The 27,900-nt window shown below is 36.9% G+C and overlaps 1 protein-coding gene across 2 annotated transcripts; it reads left to right on the top strand.

The window, feature by feature from the left end:
* ANLN (anillin actin binding protein) lies at positions 1-27,792 on the top strand. 2 transcript variants are annotated; one of them, XM_032181810.1, is made up of 24 exons: positions 1-52; positions 4,104-4,257; positions 4,598-4,882; positions 5,271-5,617; positions 6,323-6,545; positions 7,496-7,689; positions 7,815-7,922; positions 8,457-8,577; positions 9,428-9,544; positions 10,075-10,301; positions 10,860-11,011; positions 11,328-11,475; positions 12,105-12,240; positions 12,555-12,737; positions 14,704-14,830; positions 15,758-15,806; positions 15,886-15,942; positions 17,371-17,409; positions 17,742-17,763; positions 18,736-18,848; positions 22,475-22,561; positions 24,079-24,186; positions 26,226-26,398; positions 26,786-27,792. In XM_032181810.1, the coding sequence occupies exons 1-24, from the start codon at positions 35-37 to the stop codon at positions 26,907-26,909; spliced, it is 3,312 nt and encodes a 1,103-aa protein (XP_032037701.1). In that variant the 5' UTR covers positions 1-34; the 3' UTR covers positions 26,910-27,792. The 2 variants fall into 2 exon arrangements, with proteins under 2 accessions (XP_032037701.1, XP_032037702.1); XM_032181811.1 differs by having other exon boundaries at positions 6,377-6,545.
* Positions 27,793-27,900: the final 108 nt, after the last annotated feature.

The raw sequence follows: 27,900 nt of genomic DNA on the forward strand, positions 1-27,900 counted from the left end.
TTGGGGCGGGCTGAGGCAGGTTGAGGTGTCGGCGATGGACCCCTTCACCGAGGTGCGCCCGGGGACGGCGGGGGGTGGCTGCCGGTACTGCCGGGCCTTTGGGCGGCCGCCTTTCTCTTGGCCTTCCCAAAGCAGCCGGCGGCTCGTTAGAAAGCCGTCCTCTCTGGCTCCGCTGCCTCTCGAGATGGGGAACTTCAGTTTGCAGGCGAGCTTCCTCGTTTTTTAAAAAATGACAAAAAAAAACCTCGTAGTTATCATAATAATACGGTGCGTTTGGGGTGTGTGCTTGTGTTATGGGGTGGCTGGGGTTGGATGCCCTGAGTCTATGTGAGGGCTGGGGGCTTGGTGAGGATGCTGCGCTTTGCTCTGGTCGTATGTCAGGCAGATGGGAAGCCAGAGAGCGGACTTCTAACAACTCAAATAAATGTCGTAGGGAAAACGATTGGCCACGAGTCCACAGACTACTTAACCAAAAGCTAAATTAATTTTTAAAACTGAATTATTGGGAAAAAAAAAAAAGGTCAATTATGTTGGTGAAATAGTCTTTCCTCCCCTTGAAAGCCATCTACACATCAGATTGCCATGCCTGTAGTAAATTAGGTGCCTGTAAAGGTGGACTGTACAGATTTGACTTAAAGAAACTCGAGGTAAGGTGTTGATCTGTCCTGCCAAGGCAGGTTTGTGCCACCTCCTTGTAAGGTTTGCCAAGCGTAAACATCTACAGACTGCTTCCTTAATAGGAAGCGAGTGACATGATGAGGCTAGTCTTAAATAAAACGGCAAGTCCAGAATACTGAGTCAGGTTTGAAATGGTTTTGCATGCTGGGAAATATTCCAACCTCGGCACGCCCTTTGTGTAGATAACTGGCTTTGAAAAGCTAGGACCAACACAGAGGCCACTCCTTAGTGTAAACTTCATTCAAATGTTTGCTAGTATTGCCAAATGCCTAAGATGTTGTCTTGTCAAGAACATCTGTGCTGTGGAGGACACTCCTGTTATTTAAAAATCTGACCAATATTAACATATTTAAATCCAAGTTTGTTAACATTCCTCAAAAAGGTTTTCTGCAAAGGAAACTTTATTGCCACCTACTATAAAGTATCTATGTCCAGATTTTTTTTTTTAAATATGGCCTTTCTTAGCTTAACTACTAATTTTTGTATGCACATAACTTTATTCTTCTGTTTGCAGTGAGCTGGTGAGGCATTGTAAGTGGTGCTTATGTAAAGCAGTGTAATTCAACTCTTAACTGACCAAAATAAGCATGCTGTTAATTCAGTTTTCAGTCACTTGACCTTACAGTTAAAAAACAAACAAAAAAAACAATTTGTTAGTCTCAATCACTTCAAGCTTAAATCTTTCTGCAAAATACAGTGCAATGCTTTTGAACCAGACAATTTCTAAAGTAACGTTTCTTTTGATTAATCTTGGAAGCAAGGTGTCAGCTAAACTGTTCATATGGAATGCTGAGGAGATGGTAGATGGTTTTTTAGAATCACAATAAGTACATCATTTGTGACTTTCAGTTGGTAGTTGATCATATAATTCACTTTCTTGTACAAAGGTCTTAGTTTGGTAGAACAAATCCTAGTGTGCTGGATAACTAAAGAGAAAAAAATGATGCAGTTGCTTGAGAAAAGATTTGCATATGTGAAGTCTGAGAGTAGCTGTTCCTTCAGTGCCGTGGATAAACTTGCTCCCTTTGCTTCATTTTGCTTGCAAAGCCAGGGTAGTTGCAGCGCACTCTTGTAGTCACACGGGGGCCTCTGTCTTCTCTAAGACTGCTAAGTACAGTTCTTAGATGTACCTTAACACATACATATTGTTTTTTGTTTTTGTTTTTTTTTTTTTCTTCAAAGGCAAGACTGTCAGCATTTAAAGTGGGAAGATGTTTTCTCATTTTTAGAAGGTGCTTTTGCAATGCACGCCGTGAATCCTCTAAGTATGACATTATAGCTTTCAAATTCCTAGATATAAAGAAATAGGTATGTCCTACTCTTGAGTTGTTGGCTGTCATCAGAACACACAGAATATACTGATAGTAAATGCCTTTATGATGAACTTGAAAAGTAAGTCTTAAGTTCTGGTAACTGGCTTACTCATCGTGTGTAATAGCAGAGTTTGAATTATGGCAGTTGCACGGAAAACTTGAGGTGGAAAAAGCCAATGAGATTTGGAGATCAACAAGAGAGGCATGCATTCCTGTGAAATGACATCCGCCTTGTAGCAACTGAAACTCCAATTCACTCAACTACCCCAGGAAAGGAATGCAACTGCATTTGAATAGAACTGTAGAAACACTGTTTTGGAAGATGTACTCAAATTTGTGCAAGAAGCACTGTTAATCTGTACAGCCTATGTTTTATTTGTGTGTATCATTTGAATGCTTTGTAGCTCAGCCTTTTGAGGGTTGGAGGAAGAAAACTGGACACAACTGCATGCAACTTGTAGTGAAGGCACTCCTGGCACTTTGTGTTTCTGGTTTTATTAAAAATTTTCCCCCCACTTTCTTTGGAAGCTAGGGAAGAGGCTTTCTCAGAAAACTGTTGAGATTGATGTTCTGTTTGTCCTTTGTAGCCCTACAATGAAACATTGTGTAAGACTTCAGCCTTAGATGCTAAAAAATGCGAAATGTGTATTTAATTGCTATGTGACAGGGTAGATAATGGCTGGCACAGTCCGTACAATAATTTATGTGCCACCAAAAAAGTGCAGTTTATATGCTTCCCTTTAAAGGCAATTGGTTTGACCACACAGTTTCTTGTCTCAGAGTGCCTTGAAACCTAGATCAAAGTAGTAACTAAGCATTATTTAGATTACCTTGATTTATAAATGCAGTATAAAAAAAATATTATTTCAAACTTGGGTGCTATAAGGAATTACTCTCTGCTAGTGTAGAAGAACATTCATAGAAACAGTTATTTCATATGGAATATGATTATACTATGCCAAGTTCCAAAAGGTAGGGAATGAAAGAACTTCTTAAAGTTTAATTGACACCTTGTTGCAAATTTTCCTGCACAAAACAGATTGTGATAAATCTCCTGTACATTTAGAGAGACAGCTATGACATTAACTATTTCTCAAAAAGAAGTTCACCTTTGATTTAGATGGCGTAATAGCCACTTTTTTCCTGTATTTTAACAACCTGTTATTTTTCTTATGGACTATTCAGAACCACTTTAATCTTTTTTCTTTTTTTTTCCTTTTTGTTGTTAGAGGGTTAGTGCCCATCAGGTCAGTGTTCAAGAAATGCTTGAGCGTATCTTCAGCAACATGTTGAAGACAACTATTCAGACTTGACCATTCGATACTATCATATGGTGGTTCAGTGAAAAAATGGAATTACTATCTAATGTTTCTGATTACTTCAGGGTCTATAAAAGCCTCTTTTCTCCATTTTTTGCCATTGCTTGTCTCTCTAGCTTGATTTTCTTTGAAAACCAAGTTAATGAGAGACACTCATTGATTTAATAACTGGAATTTGGAATCTATTGGGTAGCTGCATCTGTTCTTAATTTAACAGAGATGTCTCAAACTTTCATCAGTTTTTGTGAAATTGTGTGGCTAGGTGATAAGACCCAAATCAATGAAGGAAGTGTTGGAGCCTGGTATCTGGTAGGCTGAAACCCTTCAGATAGCCTACAAACATGAACTGGCTGACCAGATAGGAAGAAGGTAGCTTGGAATTTGCTGCAGTGTGAGCTAACTCTTATCTAACTTCCTGAGAATGGGAGAAGCTGTGTGTGTTGCAATGGTGACACAGAAGTGTGGAGATCAGGGCTTATTGCAGTGAGGAATGGGAGGAAGTCAGAAAAACCGTATCGATGACAGTGTAGAAAACGTTTGTTTTGTTCCCTCTTCAGGAGGAGGTAGGGATAGCTAATCAGGAAATCAAACTTTAAATGTTTCTGTCACATTGCAGTACAGTGGATCAGTTATCAGCAGCTGAGAGCCATATCTGTCTTAGTGTAATTATTATACATTTCTAGTGTTGTGGATCTTGGTATATGCTTATGACAGTAAAAATTGAAATATTTTTAGTTTGAACTGTTACCAGTAAAAACACTGGAGTGTATAGTAACATGATTTACTGACTCAGAAACTGCTTGAACGAACCCGAGCAAGGCGAGAGAACCTGCAGAAGAAAATGGCTGGGCGGCCCAACATGGGAGCAAGACCTACAGTGCAGACCAAGAGAGTCAGAGAGCCTCTACTAGAAACTGGTAACCAGGCATCTTTTCCTGGTGAAGAAGGTAATTTTATGAAGTTTTTTGTAGGATGTCTCTTGATGCTAGTCTCATTTTTATTTTGTTTTGATGGCAAGTGAAAACCCTTCAGTGGTTATTGTAAAGTAAACAGCAATGAATGCAGTTACCTGAGGGAATATGGCTAATGTTTACTTAACCTGAAAGCTGCTGCTCTAAATAATTAGTAAGCTATTTAAAAAAATCATATAATGCCAAAGATCATGCCAGATTTTGAAAGGCCTATTAGATTATTCATCTTAACTTTGTTTGCATTGCAGTTTTGTACAGTCTGAGAATGTTTTGATTATTTGAATGCTAATTTGCTTGAATACTCCCACCTATACAGCGAAACCTAATACAAAACCATCACCATCTAAGAGGCTCTGCTCAAGCAATACAGAGACTCAGGCTTCCAGTATAGAGAATGTACAGCCTGTTCCTTCAAATTCCACAAGCCATCATTCTCCTGGGATGACTTCAGAGTCGCACATAACTGCATCTAACAGAGCTTCATTGGCTCAGCCTCTTGAGAAAGGACAAACAAACACCAAGTCAGAAACTCCTGCAGCCCTTTCAGTCAAAACACGTATGCAGAAACTGGCAGAACAGCGACGCTGCTGGGATAGTGAGGGTATGTTTCTAGTACTAGTGTCTTTCAGTGTTTGTATAGATAATAAAGTGTGGTAGTAGACAATTTTTTGTGTGCGTGAGAATGTTGGTGTTTTCATACAGAATTCTAGTAGGCAGAACTGGAAAAGGCCTAAAATAACGAAGCTGACTACAGCTGAATTTTAGACATTTTGCTACTAGCATGAAGCTCATCACAACAGTGATGTAATACTAGTAAACTACTTGGTTGAAAGTGTTGGCTTTGCAATGAACTTTGACTTGATTAGTCTCAGTGCTTTCAACAGCATTTAACTGTTGATAAACTCAACAAAGAGCGAAATGCAAATAATATATTAAATGCAAATAATTTATCAATATAATTTATTAGGAAAATGTGTGTTCTTTTCCAGATCCCTCTGAATGCACTTCTCTGTCCCCCCTCCAGTCAAAAGACCTGCCTGTTTCTCCACCGAAGCAGACACCTAATGCTCTGGGGAGCAATACTCCTATTGGGAGAAGGGGCCGTTTAGCTAACCTTGCTGCTACAATTGGCTCCTGGGAAGATGACCTAAGTCATCCATCTGCAAAGCAAAACAATGCACAAGAACAGCCTGGCACTACTTGTTTATCCAAATTGTCCACTACAAGTGGAGCATCTGCTAGAATCAATAGTAGCAGTGTAAAGCAGGAAGCTGCATCCTGTTCTCAAAGGCTTGTTGAGGCTTCTATTAATAAACCAGCAAGCTCAAAGATAGCGGTGAGTGTCTGATTAATTGCTGATTAATAAGTGATTTGAGTACTGGGGGGACAAGTGTTAACTCATACCTGTTTAATCTGAATGTTGCTAACAAACTTAAATGTTTAGCATGAGCAGTCTTAGCTAATTTACAGCTTTTCCTGTATTGCAATCCCATGTTCTTTTCTTAACAGCAGACCTGAAGCAGCTTAGACTTGCTTTTTTTTGAGACTGAAACTGAGTGTATGAGCCTTGTAAATTTTGATATCAAAGTAATCAATTGCTGCCCTTTTGATTATCAGAAGGGGTTTCTTAAAGTAACAAATAACCTTTGGGGGTTTCACTATAACTTCGTGTAGTTAACTGTCTGAAACTCTAAATATTAATGCTGTATAGAAATTCAGACAGCCTGCTGAAATTAATAGTGCCAAATGCTTATTCTTCCTTTTATGAAATGGCGATAATAATGCCTTATCCTGTTTAGGGAAACATGAGAAACTACCTGACCTAGCTGGCAAAAAAAATAATGGAATCAAATACTGGAACAATTTGAAACACTGGATCAAGATGCTTTAAACATTGTACAACATTGTTTGTCAGTTCTTTCTATTTGTGATGGAATATAAAACATAGTGTGCTGTGCAGAATGTTTCCTTTCATTTTCATCCTCAGAGAATGATTGTACAGTCACACTTTAATGTTACTCCTTCTATTTTTCTGGTTAAGGATTCAAATAATTTTATAACACAATCCTCGAGCATCACTGTTCTCACTCCTAAGGAATCTGAAGTACAACGGCCACTAATAGAGAAACCCTGCAGCCCTCAGAAAACTGAAAAACTTACGCAACCAGTAAAATCAACTTTGTCTCAACCAGTTCAGTCCAAAGAAGAGCCAGTCAAAGGAACACATGTGCAACTCGAACCTAAGGATAAACCCACAACACCAGGTAAGCTGTCTTTCAGCTGCAATGAATCCTTGTTCAAACCACCTGTGTTGGAAAAACTACATGCTAGTTAACTTATGGTAACAGAGCACGAAATGTACGCTATCTGATATAACTCCAGGAAAGTACTGAAGGAGTCTATGATAATTAGAAGTTGTACAGCTTCCATATTTTGCAAGGGTATTTTTTGATGTATTTTTAATAACTCTTGAAAGCAAAAACAATCCAACTCTTCTTTATGTAAAAATATATACCACTAACATTAATTCAGACTATTTAAAACTTATTTGCAACTGTTGGTTATAACAAGTATCCTGTAGATAAGAAATAAAAGAGAGCATGTGTATGTTAGAAGAAATCAAAAGTAAATACTTCCCTTCTTGATGGCCATGTAGATACTCTAATTTTGTATAGTATCTTTCCTTTCAGTGACAGCACTGGTGTTAGAACAAGTGACCTTCCCTCGTTTTACATTCAACTGCTTGCTGGGTTAGAAATGTAGACTGGCAGCCTGAACTCCTTGAAATAAGGGCTAGTAGAGCAAGTGCGTGTCTCTAGATATGCAGACTATGAAAGATAAGCTCGATAAAATGAAGTGGATTTCAAACAATGTATCCCCCTTATGTTGTAGGATGCTTGTTCAGATGAAAGATGTAAATGAAGTTGGTTTAGGGGAAATACTGGAAAAAACAGACCAATTGGAGTAATAAACTGGTGTATTGGATGTGGAACTTAGAAAGAGAAGGACATCTATTTGCTCTGATTTGCTGCTTTAATAACTTCAGTGTTCTCTTATAGTAGTGACTGGCACTTCAAGTTTGGCTTTTAGAAAATGTCTCCTTTAGAGCTCTTAGTATTGTATCTTAATTGTTTCATTGAGAACCTTCAGTGGGATATAAAACTGTTGTGACTTCCGTTTGAGTTTCTTTTAAGCAAGATAACTGTTCCTGCAGGGGGATCAGGAATTAAGCCCTTCCTGGAACGCTTTGGAGAACGCTGTCAAGAGCATAGTGCACGCAGTCCTGCTACGAATACACCAGGGTACAGAACACCCATTGTCACTCCAAATACACGGACAATCCAGGAAAGGCTTCTCAAACAAAATGAAAATTCCTCTACTGCCAGTTTAGCGCTTCAGCTTAAGCAGGTATGACTTGCTACCTTCATAGCTTGTACTTAAGCTTGAGGAAGATTCCACCTGCCTGAGGAATATGAACTGTCTCAATGTCTTAAACCTGTCAACTTTTCACCTATCCCCTTTTATCTACTTAGGAACGTGAACGAGAACTTGCATGTATTCGTGGCCGGTTTGACAGGGGCAATCTATGGGGCGCAGAGAGAAGTGAAAGTTCGAAGAGAAAACTTCCAGAAGCTAAAATGGTAATGTGCTAGCTGCATGCATCAGAAGATGTGTGAATTGCTTTTACGTGTTCTGAACATGGAGGTAGAGGCACAAATGTAGATAAGATGAAAATCTAAGCTTTATAAGTACCCAGGCTACACAAGACTGCTCCTCAAGTACACTGTATGATAATAAATGAAGCACTGGATTTTTTCCTCTAATAGAATCAGTTAGAGACAAGTGATACTGACTTGAGCTGAATAGTTATTTTTGATGGCTAGTGTGCTACTACTTATAATCTTATGTAAGAAATGTGCGCTTATTTTTAATATATAAATATTATGTCTTCCCCACCCCAAAAAAGACCATCCTAGAAGCTCTTCACACAACCACTCAATTTCGTATTTACTACTTCATCTGACTTTCTTATTTAGGGTCTTTCTTGATATTGGATAGGTAACCTTTTTTTTTTTTTATTCTAGCAGGTACTACAACGTGTTTGTCTCAGGCAGTATTTGTTAGTCACTTTGAACACTGGCACCTGAACATACTATATTCTTGTTTTTTTGCAGGATAGCCCATCTCAAGCTAGTCCAAAACGTTCTCCTCGTTCCCATGCCACTGCTTCTGGATCAGCTGAAGACATACCAGCAGATGACAGGCCACCAAAGTCTCCCAGTGTAGAATCTTCAGGTGAGAACTGTCACTGTCTATCTGTGGTTAATACTGGACTGAAGCATTGCCCTTAGCATTCATACGTGGATAAAGAGAGTAGTAGTACCGATGTCTGGAACTGGACCTCAGTATGACCTTATTTGGTTGCTGATTTGCCTAAGTCTCCTCATAAAAATCTTCTCATACAATGGCATTCTGTACCCCTGTACTGCTTGAAGGGTTGGCAAGGCAGACTGCCTTTGCCTTTTTCTCAGTAGGTTTACTGATGTTTCACATCTTCATGTATGCTGAGTTTAGTGCGTGAGAAGGGCCAGTTACAGACTTCATTTACACTGTACCTGAGTATCTGAACTTACACAAACTCTTCCCTTGTCAGTATCCTGTTATGACATTAATTATTTTAGTAGGAGATATAAAAAAAAAAAATTGAGAAGCTTATGACATCCCATCTGATGTTGAGTGAGAGCCCTGAGTTCTTCGAAAACAGTGAACTTCTTTAAATGCTGCTTATACACTTTATGGGCAAACAGGCTCTCAAACACGTGTCTATAAATGCAGGATAATATGCTGCTTTTAGGTTGGGCTTGCGCGTGGAGTTTTTTGTTGTAATTCCATTTTGCTGGAGTGGTTGCACTCTGCTATGGCTTCAGCATTTTTCTCATGCTATCAATTTTCTGATGATACAGAAGTTTAGCTGCGCTGGTTGTGGAGGATGTGTATTCTGGTACTCGTTTTGACAGCAGTGTAACTTGACTTAGCAGTGTTTTTGTAAGTTGTCAGCTACATTAAGAATCTTCCAAATCTCAGTACTTTAAATACGTAAAACAAAAGGCTAGACAATCTTTACTGACTTCTTTGAACTTCTCAGATGCTCCTAAATGTGAAGAGACTGATAATTCCAGTCCTGTGGAGACAACTCAGCCAAAGAGCCCTGTAAAAGCGGTATCTGTCTCTCAACTTGAACAACTTGCTGAGAAACGGAATGGTTTGTATTGATTAGATGCATATTAATGTGCTTAGCTATCTGTTCTCACTTGTCCACCAGTGTTAATGTCTTTCAGGTCTGAATAATGAATTCTCTACATTTGCTGACACATGTATATGCTTTGTAATTGGTTTCCTGACTTGTTTTATGTAAATCTGTCATAATTTTTGTCTTCAATAAATACCAAAACTGATGGTAAACATCTGGGAAAGGACATCAATAACTAGTGTACTATGGGAGACTGCAGTTTCAGATTTGCTTGAGTTGAAATGTTGAAACTTGTCTAACAAGAGCATCTCTGTTTTGCTTCTCTGTACCCCCATTGGGGAATTATGCAGCTTAAGGGCTAATAGTAAGTAAAATGAGGATGGAAGTAAAATTTAGGATTCTACTTGCCTGACTATAGTGCTTTTAAATTGATCTTGCTTGAAAAGTGAAAATGGTTGGTTTGTTCTGTCAACTCTTTAGTCTTATATAAACAGAAATACTGTCTTGATGCTACTAATATTTCTTTAAACATCCCTTTTCAGATGATGTATGTGAAGGTGAAATGAGTGTGGATGATGAAATGAATAGCTCAAAAGTGATAAGTGAAATCTTTGAAATTCTTCAAGAGGATGGTCCAGATATAGAAAAGCTGAAGAAAGAAATGAGCATGAACCTAGAAGGTGAAAGTGATGAGGATGAGCAGGAAGAGTCACTAAATATTTCATCAATGTCTCTGTTAACTCCTCTAGTGGAATCTGTTGGTCCAGAGGTGAGAGCTCTTGGGAGGTGGGGAAGGGCTTCTTTGTTTTCAAGAGATGTGATGCTTGCTTGTGAATGGTTATGTTTTAGTGTATTGTGATACCTGGGCAAATACTAAAGTCAAATGATGCTTTGCTAGTGACAGCATAATAAGTTAAAACTTCTGAAGTGTTTTTTTTTCCTCTGGAAATAAAATAGCACCTGCTATGCTAAACAAGTGATTTAGCTTTTGCTAAATCAAGCTTTAATATATAGATCTATTACTCACACTGGACTTGTATGCATGCATTCAATGAAGCAGTTACTAGCAAAGATCTTAATTATTTAACTGGACTAGTTTGAGAGCTAATGGTGAAAAGTGCTGGAAGTTCATCTATTAGCATCTTTAAAAAACAAAAACAGTGCCCCCTTCATCCTAGGAAATATTTGTAAACTATCTGCTTAAATAATATTCTGCTTCCTCTAAAAGTACTGCATATATGTAATCATAAAACTTATAAAGGTAGGAGGAAATACGTCATGATTAACATGAACAGATATTTGTAATATAACTTTTTCATCTCCCTAGGCCTTTGTTTCTTCTTCTAAGTCAACCGGTGGAGATAGCAGTGTCAGTGATGTAAGTCTGAAGTCTGATAAGTTCCAAAGGACTAAAGTCCCCAGGGCAGAATCTGGAGACAGTATTAGCTCTACGTCAGAAGATCGCAACCTCCTGTATAGGTAATAAAATAGAAAAGATTCTGTAAGTACATGAGTTAAGATGCCGCATGGCATTTTTTAACTCTTCTAGTGGAAGATTTAAACTGCTTAAACTACAAAAGAAGCTTCTTAAAGTTCTCAGCCTTTACCAAAGGTCACCTCTGTGACCTGTTGCTTAAATTTAAAATGAGTTAAGTACTTTTCTTTTTAAACTGTTTAATCACAATGGAAAATACTGACTGATGTATGTATGTAGGTGCATAAATAAAAGTGTGTATGTATAAAAATGCTTGGCAAGTGTGCAAAATGCATTTAACACTGTTCCTTGTTTTAAAAGTGTTGATGCATATAGATCTCAAAGACTTAAAGAAGTTGATCGTCCTTCAATAAAGCAAGTCATTGTTCGCAAAGAAGATGTTGCTTCCAAACTAGAAACAAAAAAGAATGGGCCATCTGATCAAATCAATGTCAAAAAGAAGATGCAGGTATCTAATGTTTTTAAAATCTTTCTGCTGATGTAATATTTCTTAACCTAATTCAACCTTCAAATGGCCAGAACACTTGCTGTTTCAAGTAGTATGTTAAATTAGGTTGTTGTGCATAAAGGCTTAATAGCATGGGATCATACAACATAACTTGATGAGCTAATGCATCCTTTAATAGGATCACGCTATAAAGTACTTGTCTGAAAAAAACAAGACATTGTTTTGAAAAGAGGATGGGGAATTATGTTTTGTCGTCTCTGATTCAGGCAGGATTCACAGCCACGTTCTTTCAGTAGGCAATGTTCTGATCTTCACTGGTGCCTCATCGTGTATGCTGCTGATTTTCTTTCTGTTTAGCTGCTGCCGCCAGTGGTCAAACGGAAAACTATCCTGGATATAACACACATACTCACCACCATATTTAAATTACCTCTGGGGTAGAATAAAGTTGAGCTGGAATTATTTGTTTGCAGAAGTAAAACTGTAAGCTGCAAGGTTTCTTGTGGTTTACTTCTGTAACTTTTCTGAAGCATAGCCAAAATGTAAGTCTCAAGGCATTCAGCTTCATTTTTTTGACATAACTGTAAAGCTGTTTCTTTCTAATTATTTCAATCCATGTTTTACTATAGGAGCTTAATAATGAGATTAACATGCAGCAGACAGTGATTTATCAAGCCAGCCAAGCTCTGAATTGCTGTTTTGATGAAGAACATGGAAAAGGGTCTCAAGAGGAAGCGGAAGCAGAGAGACTACTTCTCTTTGCAAGTAGGTTTTCAGATGCAAGTCAGATTTTTTTTTTAGTTCTTCTCAGAAGAACTGTAGTCTAAAAAATCCATTTATGATGTTACTTGCCTATCTATAGCTCTTAATGTGGAAAAAGAGGTGAAAATATCTATTGTCTCAATTTTTACAGTAGGCAGGGAAATACTTCTGATCTTTCTTGTCCCAAATATTCCTACTTCTTTGAAAGGTGATTAACATTTATGTTGCATTTTGCATACCTGTGGTTTAAAAAAAAAAGTTTATGTTCAGTACTACTGACCGTCTTACAACTACAATTCATGAATTTCTCTACACAGCTGAGAAGAGAACTGCTTTGTTGGAAGAATTAAATAAACTGAAGAGTGAGGGACCTCTTCTTAAAAGGAATAAAGCTGCTTCCACATCTTCTGAGTTTACTCCATCCAGGGGATCTGTTTCTATTTCAGAGATGCGTCTACCTCTAAAAGCAGACTTTGTTTGTGGCACAGTTCAAAAACCAGGTAAGAGTAGCAACTGAAAGTTACACACCTTCTCTCCAGTGTTTCCCCAATTTTCCTACATAGATTTGCTTTATTCTTCTTGTTTGCTTTTTTTTCTTGTCCTATGTGTTGGTGCTCCTCAGAACTCTGGGTGCAATGGAAAACTTAGCAAGTACACTTAATCAGTCTGTTTTTGGCTAAGTTTGCAATATATTTTTTTTTTTTTCACCCTGGTCTCCTTAGTGTCATCATCTTCTGGCTTGTGATGCTCAAAAGACATTAGAGTGACTTTCACCAGCCCAGTCTTAAAGAACCACGGAAACTTATTTTTCTAACTTGTTGGGAAGGAAGTAAAACTTTTGTTTCAGGCGTTTCTTACTGCCTTGGGATTTTTCCATGGATGCAAGTCTAGTACTAAATATCATTATGTAAATTCTGACTTCTGAGGTGCTCTGAAACAGTGACTAAATATTTTCTTGTCCTGTTAACACCCCAAAATACTCTAATTTATAAATATCAGTTATCTATTATCTGCTATATTTAAGTCATTAAGGTGGGTATTTTTTCTTTTGTTTTGGAATAGTATCTGGGAATCATAAAATCATTAGGGTTGGAAAAGACTTCCAAGATCACCTGGTCCAGCCATCATCCTACTACCACTGTCACCAACTAAACCATGTGCCTCAGCACCATGTCCAACCTTTCCTTGAACACTCCCAGGGACGGTGACTCCACCACCTCCCTGGGCAACCTGTTCCAATGCTTGACCACTCTTCTGAGAAGAATATCTTTGTTCCAGGATAGTCTCTGGACCTTAGTAAGCTTCTTTGTCAAGTGATTGTTTAAAGAATCTGCACGGCTGCAATGAGTGCTTTTTTTGTAATGATGTTGTGAAACTTGATTGTAGCTGGGTTCTAACAGGGTCGTACTTCTTACTTCACTAAAATTTGAGAGCAAAAGTCATTGGACATTTCTTATTTAATACTTGTTCCAGAACTTCTTATGAATTCGTATGTAGCATTTCTTGCTTTCTTTTTAATTATGCTATCAAATATATATTTGAAGATACTAAAAATATATTTTATATTACAAAAAACATAGATTATGTCTGGTATTCCCATTTAACCTTCTGACACCGGTATAGTTTTTGTTGTATGAGAGAATTTATCTGCGTTTATAGAAAAATCTCTTCAATGGAAAACAAACAGAAGTTTATTTTCAGTAATTCTTGCAACTGAATTGCCTAAACAAACAACTAAGAATTACTTGTCATCAAAATTGTATTCTGGAAGTGCAGCATTTGCTATATACTGTGCACCAGAATAAACTCTATGAATCATTATCTCCAAAGAGAATGTCAGATATAAAGCTTACAAACTGATGCTTACTGGACTGCAGACCACTTGTTCTGAAAGCTGACTTGTCCTACGTAACAGACCAACCAAGCTGTTTTGTTTTTAACATGACATTATTCAATGCATCAACTTGGTGCACAAACACCAAACCTTCAAGTCATCTGACACTACTGAGATATGCTCTTGTAGTCTTTTTCCTTATGTGAAAAGTTAGGGAAATTGATTGCCTTGACAACAAGCTCATTCACAGGACTGAAAATTATGCGAATGGGCAAAAAAAGTAAAAGCTGATGTGTGGTTAAGCTGGTAGGCCTAGGGAATAATGAACTAAGATTAATTTCTCAGTCTGACTGAAAGATCTTCCTCTTATGTACTGGGTAGTATAGGTCTGGCCTGAGAAGCACCAGGCCATAATGCACTTGTGAATTCTGTGAAGATGACTTCAGTAGTGGACACATTAGGAAAATAACTTGTTTTCAGAATTATTTTTTTAAGTGAATCTCAACTAAATACAAATTTGGAATACGAATGAAACAGAGGCATGTTTAATGGCAGTGTGGTACTCTAGATTTCTTTGGATACTTGGACAACTTTTGCTAACAAAACCATCTAAATCTGAAATATATTTACAGAAGCAGCAAACTACTACTATGTGATAATACTGAGATCTGGAGCAGAAAATATAGTTGCAACTCCATTAGCAAGCACCACCAGCTCCCTGACTGGAGATGCTCTTACTTTTACTACAACGTTTACTATGTAAGTATAAGTGTAAAGACACTTCTGGAGCCACTTCCATCTCTGATGGAGCATATATAAATATTTTCAATAACATTTTTATATAAGAATGCTTTATTCCCCAAACAAATAGGGTGAGGCCTTGTGATATGAGTGTTTCTAGACTTAAGAAATAGCTAGAATGTACTCTTGAAATGAGTAATCTAGATTTATTCCACCATTCATCAGCTAATTTGTCTATTGCTTTTTCTATGATTGTTAGCCCCTAGAACCTCTAATGATGAATAAATTGCTCTCTGAGATAGTGTTTCTTCTGCAGCAACTAACACTTTATATAGTTATTTGGTTTTGGTGTCTCAAAAATAGTATTGTTAAAACTAAAGCTTCAATTCTCAAATGTTAGCTAAAAGGATGTAAATTCAAATGGCTGGTTTGTTTAAAAAAAAAAAAGACAACAACAAAAAACCACTTCACTTTTAAAGTCCAGTACACTCATTTAGAAAGCAGTTTTTCTCTGTGGAAATGTGGGCCAGCAGTGGACTGAAGGAGTGCATTTTGAGAAATGGTAAATGTATTCTTTTTACCCCTTATCCCTCCTTCACTTTTGTTCTTGGAGTTCTAGAAAGCATCTTGAGGTAGTAAACCTTGGGGTTTTAGGAATAGCAATGCTGCTTGCACTGGGGAGTAGTATTGCAGAAGTGAAAGGATTTCAGACATCCCTATTGACCTGTAGGAATGAACAAACAAGGGCTTACTAGTAAGAGTGATAGCGCTGACTAATAGCCAAACTAAGCTTCTCTGAGTAGAACCTAGATATTCCTAGTTACTCCTTGCAGAGTTTTAGGGAACAGGAGGAGGGAAGAAGCAATGAGTAACACTTAATAACAACAAAAAAGCCTTCTTTGTTGCAGTCTGCGGTTTAACTTGTTTTCCACTTCTCCCTTTTAGGCATGATGTGTCAAATGACTTTGAAATAAATCTAGAAGTTTACAGTTTGGTATGTATCAGGCTCTGTCAAGAGGATACATAAGGGAGAATGATATGTCATGCTTTCTTAATACCTTCTTGCCTTACAGGTGCAGAGAAAAGAAGTTGTAAGCATAGATAAAAGGAAAAAGGCAAATAAATCTAAGGTAAATGGAACATGAAAATCACTATGTTGTATTTCAACAGAAGGTACACTAAGATGACTGCAGTTTTCAGGGATAAACTGACTAATAGTTTTAGACAATCTGTTGCTTTCACTCTTCTTGTTCTTTTATGTAACATCTGCAATAACAGATGGGTTAAAGAGTCCTGCAGCTATTAGTGGATTGGACCTTCAGCATTTTGAATCTGAAATCCATTTGGGGAGACAGTCTTATTAATTCTGCAAAATGCTGTGCTTTGCAGACTTTTTATTTAATAAGTGTGGTTGCCCTTGATAACGATTTACCCTTATTCTCCATTTTACTTAAATTCCATAAGTCAGTATGCCCTACCCTGCAGTTTGATTTGTCTTAAAAGTTCTATTGATCAACTACAATGTTTTTTTTTCTTTCCAGCGTTAAGTAAAAGCAATAGGTGCTTATTTCTAAAGCAAATGTTTTAATAGTGCATTGGAAGTAAATGCTTCAGCCTTCGTAGCACACACACTTCAACTGCTCGTGCTTCATTAAAAAGCTTCACTAAGGCTTTGTGACCCAAAACAAGCCAGCACCTCACTAGAGGTGACTTTCTGCTTGCCATTCCAACAGTTGGGCACATAGTGCTTTGACAGTTTTAGGTCCCATTTCCTCCTTGTTAAGATGTCTCACTGTAAAAATGAGGAACTTGAGCATCCTCCAAAGAAAATGGGATTAATGCTTAAAATCCTGTCTCTGAGAACAGTACATTCCTTAAATTTTTACTTCCATATTGCAGTGAAAATGTGCTTCCACCTATCCCCCAATAAAACCAGTTTGAAGTCTGGGGTTTTTCTATCCTGTGTCTTAGTTCACAGAAATCTTCACTTAATACTGAATGTTTTTGTGGCACTCAAGGTAAGTAGCTAATGTGGGGCTGATGGCATACTGTAGCTGCTTTTTGACAATATTATTGTATTTGTCTTTCAGGTTCAAGAATAGATGCATACATAATTCTAGTTCATTTTTAATATACAGTCTCATTTCAGACTTGGGGACTTTCACCTGGAAGTATAGATAACGTACAGCAGTAGCACACTGAACATCTCTGTACTTGTTAATATCTATCTTTAATAAGCAAATGTAACTTTGAAGCCATGCTGCAAAAAAGAAAAAGGTCTACCAACATTGTTTTCTCAGATACATGTTAAGTATGCGATAGACTAGTATAAACTTTTCTGCAGTACATCTTTGATGCATAGAATTTTTTCCACGGAAAGTCACTACAGTCACTTTGGGTTCAAAAAACAAGACTTATAAAAACAGCTAGTATGTGTTCAAAATTGATTTAGATGATAAGCCTTAAAGTCTAATTTTCATGTTAATGTAATGGACAACGTAAGTAGCATGAAATCCAAATGCATTCATTGTGTGTTTTTTTTTTTTTTTTTTTTGCAGGTTATCACTCCAAAGAGATTATTAACATCTATTACCTCGGTAAGTATGAATGTAATACTGTAACAGGCTCTAAATACAACTACTTCCAAAGGCTGTATTCCCATACTTAATAAGATTGTGCCTATAACAGGCTTCTTGTGTCCCTTACTTGAACCTAAACTGTGCAGCTTTCTGCCAAAGTCTTCAGCATCAGCTCAAGAAATAGGTAATAGCTCTGAATAGATGATGCTGGAAATATGCAGTTAGTGCATGTTTATCTGGATTTAATTTTTTTCAATTACTTCAAATCTAGTTTCTCTCAATGTATCTTAGTGTTCTGTAGAATTCTCAAACTATTTTCCCTCTAAGCTTTTGTTTTTCTCTCTTTCTAGAAAAGCACCCTTCTTACTCCAGGTAAGCAGAATCTAAGCATGTTATATCAAGATAAATAATAACATTACTATCAAAAGTGGTGTATTAATAAATGATACTTGTACCATGATAATTATATTTAACGAATGCAGAATTAGGCCAGTTTGCAAGTTACAATTGCTAAATATTATATCTAAGTTACTATTCTTGGAACTTCTTTGCAAAACCAAAATCATGCATCTGATACCAGATACTGTAGTTTAAATTCTGTTCCTGAAGTGATGGAATCAGATGAATTTTAAGATGTAAACTAGAGCCTCATATCAACAAAGTAATATAGAGAAAACTTGGAGATTCTTGAAAATATGAACAGATTACCAAGTATTTTTATGTAGTGTTTTTAACATGTTTTTCTGACGCTTGGGAAGAAGGAGAATAGCATCTATGAGTTTCTCTGACCACTTAAAAATGGGTTATACATTTGCCTACTTTAAGTTTGACATACTTGAGCTAGCTTTAGTACAAAATCGTAGCAATAAGGAGCTCATGAGCTAACTGAGATGTCTACAATGCTGCTGCAACTAGTCTGATCCCTGTGTCTAAGCCATGTGGCTTGTTCCTATTGGTACAGAAATGCAAGCATGCGAGTTCTGGAAGACTGCAGTGTGTTGACTTCCAAATCTCTTGACCTCTTCTCGAGTCCCTGTTGCACAGTATGTGTGCTTTGTGGTATGCCCTAGAGTGTGCTCTGTCCCCATCACATCTCTTAAAGTGAATTATCTTATCCTTTGCAAATGTTTCAAAGCTTTTTAACAACAACAAAAAAGGTCTGCTGTTGAGCAATGGGGTATATAAAGATCCTGTCTGAATGTGCTGCTGGGCTGTACTGCAAAGAGTGCTTCTTTTGCAGTACTGAATAGGGCATTTATACAGTAGTACATACGTGGCCACTTACACACTGCAGCATCTCAGTTGCATGTTGTATTACAACTTGCCTTGAACTTTTCTCCACAGCCATGGCCAGTCCAGGTGGCCCTAATGCAGTACGCACTACTAATTTCATCCTTGTTGGATCCCACAAGCTATCATTGTCTTCTGTAGGAAATGCCAAATTTGCATTGGAAAAGGTAATGGAAATTACTGTTTACTAATCTAAAGATAATCACATACTATTAGAATTAAATGAAATGAATGAGCCTGAGTTTACTGTTTCCAGGCAAAATTACTGCTCTAGAAATGAAATCATTACATAGATGTTTGTGTGCGTGTATGTATCTATATAAACATACACAGGTTTTACTTATATTAACTTCAGATGACTGAACTGTCTTTTTGAGATGCAACAGAAAAAAACTTCGTTATGACAGGTGTTGGCTCTTCTCTGTTGCCCAACGTATGGTATATCTGTGCAAAGACAGTGAATGTGTTTGGTTACTGATTGCTGTTACTGACAAAATTAATGTATGCAGGTACATAGTCTTCATGTTGCTTGTTGCTTTTACTATCAAATATTAAATACTGTATTATTAAGTATCTAAGTATATTTAGTATGTTTAATAATGAAGTTACTCCCAGGTGAATATAGTTAGGAGTATAAGTTTCTTTAGGAGTACAAGTTTCTTCTCTCATCCCAATTAAATCTGTAGAAACAAACTATCTTTATTTTTTGAGAGCCATTATCAAGTTTTATACCTTAGTTCCCTGTCTAAACAATGTTTATTGGCTCTTACCATTAAAGGTTATAAAAAAAAAAAAAAATACATTCTTGCATTCATTGTAAACTCTAACCTTATAACATCTTGCACCTAAATGCTATTTTAATAGGTGTTTATGCCAGCAGCTATTCTAAGCTAATTCAAATTAATTTTGAAGCTGCAACAGATTATGCTAGTACTAAATTGCAACTTTATCCAAATGGCCGTGTCAGAAGAAATTTTCTTCTAGACTAATTAGCTTATTGTGATGATAGTAGTATTGCAATTATAGCTTCAGACAAGAGATGACACAAGAATGGTTGTTTGTGCACAAGATTAAAAACGAGATCAGAATAATCCAAATTTGCTCTTCAGATTTACTTATATGTATAGAAGCAGACTCCTTTACTGAAACAGTCGTCTGCAGACCATATAGTTGAATTGTACTGCTACTATATGTGTAGCAGCTCTGTTTCTTCAGCACAAACATTCCCCTTACCAAGACAGATCTCATAGATCACACAGATCTCGTTTTGCATGTGACTTGGTTATTGAAAACCCATTGCTCTGGGTGTCATGGAAAACAGCTTTTACTTTATACTTGGCAATGTAGATTTGAGCCTTTTTAGTTTACTCTTTAGGACAGAACACTGGGCTGGATGAGTAAACTTATAGTATAAACACAATGTTCAAATAGGATTCTTGAGAAAACATGAAAATGTGATTTGGTTAATTTCTTCCAGGTGCATGATTTAAACAGTTGTGAATAAGAATTTCCCATTTTCAGTTAGCTTTTCCGTGAAATTATGACCTCTGCAAAGCTTCAGTTTTGCTGTGGCCTGTGCTTGCACTGAACAGCTGCTCTTAAACTTGGCTCCACTCATTTCTAATATGAAATAAACTGCCAACTCAATGGGTTTTGAGTTTCATGCTTCCCAGTTATGTCATGCACAGCTAAAATTCAGAGTAGATCAGATCAAAATTCACTTATGTAACACTTCTTCCCTCCCCCCCCCAAAAAAAAACCAAAAACCAACCAACCAAAAAAACAACCTTTAACCTTGTACTGACCGCATTGAGCGTGTTTCTTTTTTCCATAGATGAATTTTGAAGGGGAGGAAAGAGAACTATTGAGCTATATGTTCCAGGACAAGGTTGCTACAATTGCTTAGTTTATAACTAAATAGGAAACTGCTTCCTGATGCATGTTGCTTACATCTGTCTGCCCTCTACTCTCTTGCAGTTCTTAAAAATTCTAATGAATACTTAATGTCTTTGTAAGCACTTTTTTTAAAACAAGATGCTGGGAGCCTTAAAAAAGAAATACAAAGAATTTGACTTCTTGTATTGTACAATGCTAAGGATGCTGACAGAACTCAGTTAAGACCCCTAGGGCTTTTCCTTAACTAGCTTGTCTCTTGTCTTCCTAGTTGACTAGACAAGGGCTTCTCTTCAAAACATATCAATGTCTCTCTGAAAATTTGTTAGCCAGGAAATTTAAGCCAGTTTCTTGTTGAGCTGTATGGAGCTTAAAATTAGCCAATTTTAACTGTGTTGACCGAGATTGATAGAAAATCCACTAGCAGCCTAAATACTGGTTTAACTCAACTTGTTGAAGAAAACTGACATTGCTCAGGAGCTAAATCTTTTTCCTTATTTGGTCAAGACCTTGCTTGAATACAACTTTTAAGCAAACTTTAAGCAAAAAGTGATCATAAAGAACTAAAGTTTTAAAAGTACTAAGCCCATCAAAATGAGGTTCTTATCTGTATACAAATACGCAGTTGAAATATTTTGCCTGGTATACGTATTTTTGGGGTTTTAGGAATTATGTAAATTAATGTGCTTAAAAGAAATAATTGTTCTTTAATCTCTGAAAATAGCTTTATGTAGCTAACTCTGCGTGGATCTCGGAAGAAAAAGGATTTTATATGTTTTCTCACAAAATTAAGGTGTAAGCTTAATGCCTATCACCTTCTACTTGTAATTCAAGCTCTCTTAAGAAAATTACTTTTTTTGCAAAATTTGAGGGTTATCTTGAGTCTCATTGCAGATTATCTTCCTTGACAGTAAGCCAACTTATTTTTATGGTGTATATATGAATGACCATACCAGAAAGCAAGCTAGGCTAGTCATGGACTTCAGTTTTCTCTTCATTTAGCTGTTTATTCAACATATTGCTTTTTTCTCACTACTTTCACCCTACTTCATTTTGAAAGGGATATATTGTTGACTAGAATGTAATGCATACACTACATGCACAGGAGGATGTTCTGAGACCTTTTTTAATTAGTGATGGTGTTGTAGGCTCTGCATAACTGAAATGTTCAATTTACTATACAACAGTTTTACTTTACTGTCACACAACTCTTAGTAAACTCTTCATAATCCAAGTAAGTGTTTCTGTGTGACACAAAATAGAAAGGAATCCAGAACACACAAAATTGGGGAATTGATAAAATAAAATTCCTTAAGGCCCTCATTCAGAAATGCATTTTATTGCACGTTGGAGTGTTTGCAACACTTCCTGATGGAATATGTATGACTGTCACACACCTTGAGTGACAGTCAGGAACTACTTTTACTTTCTCTCCTGCCAGGCATTGTTTTATTGTACAAATATTTTTCTGAATAGGCACTACAACATCAGTATCTACCAGAAATGCTTATGTCATCCAAGTACCAATCCTGTTTAAACCCACTTTGTTTTTTAAGCAGCTTAATGTCAAACTGAGGCAGAAGCTTGTAGGATGTGGACTGCTGCCATGTGTTTTTTATAACCTTGCTTGTTGGTTTATAACCAACATCCAACATGCCTGTTGCTTCTAGACAGAGGCATGCTTGTGCATATATCCTGAGCAAACTAATAAATCTTAAAGCTTGTCAATGAACTTGAAAGAATTGTTGATTATTACTGTCCTGCTTGATCACTGCTTTCTGGCTACGGATCCTCAGAACAAGACAGAGCTAACTTTCTGGTGCAGGTGACTTGCTTGAGCTGGTAGAGTAGATGTTGAGAGGTGTCAAATTCAAATTATTAATTGTTTTACTTTTTGCAGGTTCCTGTTTTGTCTCCTTTGGAAGGTCATATTTATCTAAAGTTAAAATGCCAAGTGGACTCTTCTGTGGAGGAAAAAGGGTTCTTGGTAAGATATTCACTTCAAATTCCTTCCTTGGAAATAAGTCTGACTAAATATAGTCACTATTTTAACTTCACACATGCATTTGTGGTAGTGAATCTTAACTAAGATTTATTTTTCTTCCTGAACTAAGTCCCCACACTTTCCTAGTTTATATTCTAACGCAGCATAAATTAAAGCTATCTTTAGTACTGTTGCCTCTTACTAAAATTTTCGTTGGTGTGTTTTTATTGTAAACAGTTTCCCTGTTACTCTGAACTTGAGTTAACTTCCTTTTTGCTGTAGTCTGTGTGTCATGAGATGAGATTCTAATTTCCCTGCCAGAAACTCTTATAAGGCATCTTAGATTCTTTTTGGTCTTGTAAAAATTATTTCTATCAAAAGAGGTTTTCCTCATTGTTTGAACATACTTTAACTTAACAAGGAAGCTACGCTACTTTTTGTGAAACATCTTAAGCAGTTCTCTCTTTAAAGCTGGACTTGCATAAAGAGCACCTGAGCCTAATGGATGGCGCTGTTAAGCTTGTATCCATCAGATGGCAGTAAATGTGCTATGAAAATAATTCAGCAAAACATTAAACTTTACTGTTACTCTAGTGTATTCATAAGGCAAAATTTCTTTACTTTTTTTTCAAGCAGTTCTGTCTCCTTTCCTTTTACGTAATGAAGTCTCTTCAACTTTGATTAGATGCAAACATTTAACAAGATTGTTTGCTATCCCATATTTTTGTGCATGGATTATAAAGCATGTGTTTACTTTTACTATACAATATGTGAGACCTGGAGAATGGTGTGCATATTAAATTTTTCAGAGTGAGGGTTTGCAAACACCCTGTGCCATTAAAAAATATATAGTATGAATTACAAAGAGGGGAAAACACAACACTTTAATTGGAAGAAAGTGCTCTGTGCAAGTTCAAGAGGGATCAGGGATAGAAGGTAGATACTAAACTTTCCATTTCAATACAAAGGAAATGGGCCTTGAAATTGATGTAATACAGCATCTAATAAAATATACTGCCAACACAAACAATTAAAATTGATTTCTAATTTCTTTTAAACTGACTGGACTCCTGAATGTAGCCTGCAGAATAGCCAGACATACACTTCATAATCCTGACCTGTAAGTCAAAGATGACTCATATACCTAATCATAATAATTTGTGTTATACTAGTGCATGTCTTGTGAACTCTTCAGAAAGTATCTTCTATAAATAACCCTCCGTTGTATTAAAATGATAGGAATGATTACTATGGTCAGTATTAAAATCTAGTCATTTAAAGTAGCTGGGATAGGTGCATTTTGAGCTGAAGGCTGCAAACTTAAGAGTAATAGTGTAAGCTCGTTTTCTATGCTGTCTGGAAAACATACTAATAGAAGTTTCTCCCAGTATATCATTTCCTGCTTTTAAGTTTACTGCGATGAAGGGTTGTACTTGCAGAACCACTCTGTAGGGAAAATAGCTGAGTACAGACCAAGCTGAAGGTGATAATATTTTTCCTTTTTTTTTTTTTTTTTAAAGACTATGTTTGAAGATGTTAGTGGATTTGGAGCATGGCATAGGCGCTGGTGTGTACTTTCTGGAAACTGTATATCTTACTGGACGTACCCAGATGATGAAAAACGAAAGGTAATGCTGTTTATAAAGATCAAGCCTATAAAGTTCTGTAGTACGCTATGCAATTCACTGATCACTTTTAAAGACAGCAAATACTTTAGGTTTCAGGTAACTATATGCAAAGCATGAGATTCAAGCTCTTAAAGTTTTTTGGGGAATGGAGGAGACTTGTCATAAATATGACCTAAACCAGGGCAAACTTAGAAATTGACCATATCTGGTGGGGAAGAAGAAAATTGGAGGAAAATCCATATTCAATTTTCCTCTTAGTTTTATGGCTTTCCATTATATTTGTCAAGACTAATCTAGAGATTACTTAATTGAAATCGATCAGGGTTGTACAGCAAGTTGCATCCAGCTGGCCTAATCTTTATACCGAACACTGACTTTAGTATTCAATATGGTGAAGAATGAGACTGGACAATCCTTCTATATTGTAAAAGCATAGATGTAATTACAGACTATCTTGTTTACCATTGTTTTCTTGCAGCTCCCACACTAGCTGAAACTGGTAGGTTTAAATAGTTCTTGCAGAAACTCATGGTATTGTCTGGCTAATGCACCAAATCAGAGGTTCATCTGTCAGTAAAGTGAACTTTCTTCTCTCTTTAGCCTGTTCCTGCAGTGTGTACTGAAATCTTTCCAGTTGCTTTTAAGAGTTGCTTTCAAGAGGCTTTTTTTCTGACTCACTTAAGCAATTTGCCATTAAACATTTGCTTGTTTGTTGGCAGAACACTTTCTTTCCCAAATTCTGTGGTGAGCTCTGGTCCTTTTGGGTCTTCTATGCAGATTCAGCTGCCTGAGTTTAATTTCTTCCCTGCTAACAGAGGAAGACCATATGCTGGTAGTTGACAATGCCAAAATATATCAACGTACTCTTTCCTTGCCAGGAGACAGGAAAAATCTCTGCCTACTGTAATTAAAAAGGCAAAAAATTGATCAAGAAAAAGCTTCCTGTTCTGCTTTTGTGCACAAGAAAACTGCTTTGATATGTCTTAGATTGATCTGTTCTTGAAAATGTTATAGACTTGTCGCTGTAACTGAGAAAGGTATACTTAAAGAATAACATAGATGTGCTCTTATTTATCATCTACAGCAATATTAAACTCTCTCCTTATATGCCTGCCTCTCCTTACCCCTGCTATGTTTGTTCTATTATGCAAAGATGCATGTAGCTCAGAAATACCAGTGTTGGACAATGATTGCTTTAAATTATGATATGTTTTTTAGATAAGCTTTTCAGATTGGGTATATATGTATATCTATGGGAACTGTTTCTTAATATTCATTGAGATGGAGCTATCCTTTTTTCTTGTAACCTAGGTTGTATTAACTGTCTCTGGAATAGCATAATGAACATGCCTAATAAATAGCAAGCTTTTCTCCTAACCAGGAACTGCTTGTGATGTTTCCGTGGTGAGGTATTCTGTAGGTGTGATAAATTGGAGACAAGGTCTGTAACTAACTTTAGGCATGCAGCTGAGCCTCCCTCTGTAGTCAGTGGGAAGAAATAACTGCCTTGGAAACTGAAATGCTCCCTGAAGAGGTCTAGCCACTAACTACAGAGGGAGCTAAAGCACCTGAACTCTCCACTTAAGTGCCTTAGTTGCGTGTTTGAAGGTGAATCCATATATTTACAGGTTTTGATGAGAATGATACAAACATTCCTGAAGTGCCTGCCTTCCGTAGGCTTTAGTAGAGCTTGCTCTATTGGCTTGGATTTTATTACCAATCACTCCTGAACTTTTGAGTTTAAAAGCAAGTTTCTCTTGAAAGGAAAAAAGAAAAGGGTGAATATATTTTTCTGGTCTAAGGCTCTGGTAAGGATGGATTTGTTAACTGTATTGTATGTGACAGAGCAGGGCCTATTTCATTGTCTGTGTTATCTTGCTTCCCCTATTCTACTTTTCACATTGAAAAGAGCAATAATAGACTTCTATTTATTTGGGTGGGGGGTGGAATTCACTTCATATGGAAAGATTGTCAGAGCCATACGTTCAGAGTTAGTCTTCAGAACAATATTCTTAACTGATGATTAACTTCAATTTCAGCATCCTTTGGGCCGTATAAACTTGGCTAACTGCACTAATCGTCAGATTGAACCTGCCAACAGGGAGTTCTGTGCCCGTCCCAACACTTTTGAACTGATAACTGTCCGTCCGCAGAGGGAAGATGATAGAGAGACACTTGTTAGCCAGTGCAGAGACACACTCTGTGTTACAAAGTGAGTGGATAAAATCATGGTTTGTGTAGGCTGTGGGAGGGAGGGTGTTGGGGGGGCCATGTCTTGCCTTGTGTGATGGTTTTAATGATGTAGCCTTACAACTCTGGTGTGCCAATGCAAAGATCGTTAAAATCCTAAGATTTCTGGATGATACTTAAGCTGTCTTGATCACTTTTAATCATGTTTTGTCTTACTGTCCCATTTCTTTCTTCTGAGAACAAAGAACTTGACATTTCTCGAAGTGGAAATGGCAGATAGCTTGGCAGCACTCTGCAGAATTCTAGAATATTTTATTTCATTTTTCCCCTGCTATTTGGGATTCCATAGATCAGATTTTTCGGAACAATTGTGGGGGAAGGCATCTAACTCGTGTTCTTCGCTTTTTAGGAATTGGCTGTCTGCTGATACTAAAGAAGAGCGTAACCTTTGGATGCAAAAGCTAAACCAAGTTCTTGTTGATCTTCGTATGTGGCAACCTGATGCTTGCTATAAACCAATTGGAAAGCTTTAAGCACTGGAAGGGGAATATGAAGAAAATATATACATGCAAAAGGTCACATGAACTACGCAAAGAAAAAAGTTAAATGAAACTTTGTGGAAAGTTCTCTGGATCACTTCAGCTTTAAATTTGAGGGTACATACCTTTTATATAGGACTCTTATGCAGTATTTTTCTCTCACTTTAAGAGTTTTAAAACTTTTTTCCTAGCTTTTGAGTGTGGTAGGAAGCAATTAGCTGTTTCTAAATATGCTAAATATTTATATAACTCCTTTTTTTAGAAGTCTCTGGCTAAGTACATTCTCTTCTTGAAATAACTAAATTATTGGAGGAAATCGCACTTCTGGAGAATGAGGAGGGTGGGGAAAGCTAGTGAATACACAAGCTTACTAGTTAACTCAGCTCCTTGAAAGAAACATTAGCTCAGAGTTATATCAGAAGGATGGTGCTGAAGAAGGAATTTTAATGTTGGAGCATTTCTTATAATGATCAGGCAAAGTAGTTAATAGCAAACTTTATTCTACAACATGCAGCATAAGTATTTCTTGCTTTCACAATGTCCTTTTCTTCTGGTCAGAACAAAAGATATGCACAATATTCATACTTCTTTGTATTAGATTTTTATGCCGTTTCTCATACCAACCTGGTATGGATGCATGTATGCTATATGGTTTACAGGTATGGAATTATGTATGCAGTACATTGCACTTTGATAGAAATGAAAGGTCTTGAATATTTTTGTTAGGACTACTATATAAAAATTAGTTCTAGGTTTGTGTATGTCAGTATGTATTAGAACTCATGATTTGTACAAGCTTGAATTCTACTCGATTTGAGAACCAGAAATAGATTATAAAATTGCTTTTTCTGTAAGACACTATAAAGCTGTTATCTACCAACTAATATTCTTGCCATAAGTATGGATCTTCTGCCCCGCCATAGACATGTCCGTAAATGCAGACAAAAAGAATACTTCAGACCCATCATTTCAAATGGCAGAACTA

This window comes from Aythya fuligula, chromosome 2 (assembly GCF_009819795.1).
Source record: "Aythya fuligula isolate bAytFul2 chromosome 2, bAytFul2.pri, whole genome shotgun sequence".
In the NCBI taxonomy this organism is placed as follows: Eukaryota; Metazoa; Chordata; class Aves; order Anseriformes; family Anatidae; genus Aythya; species Aythya fuligula.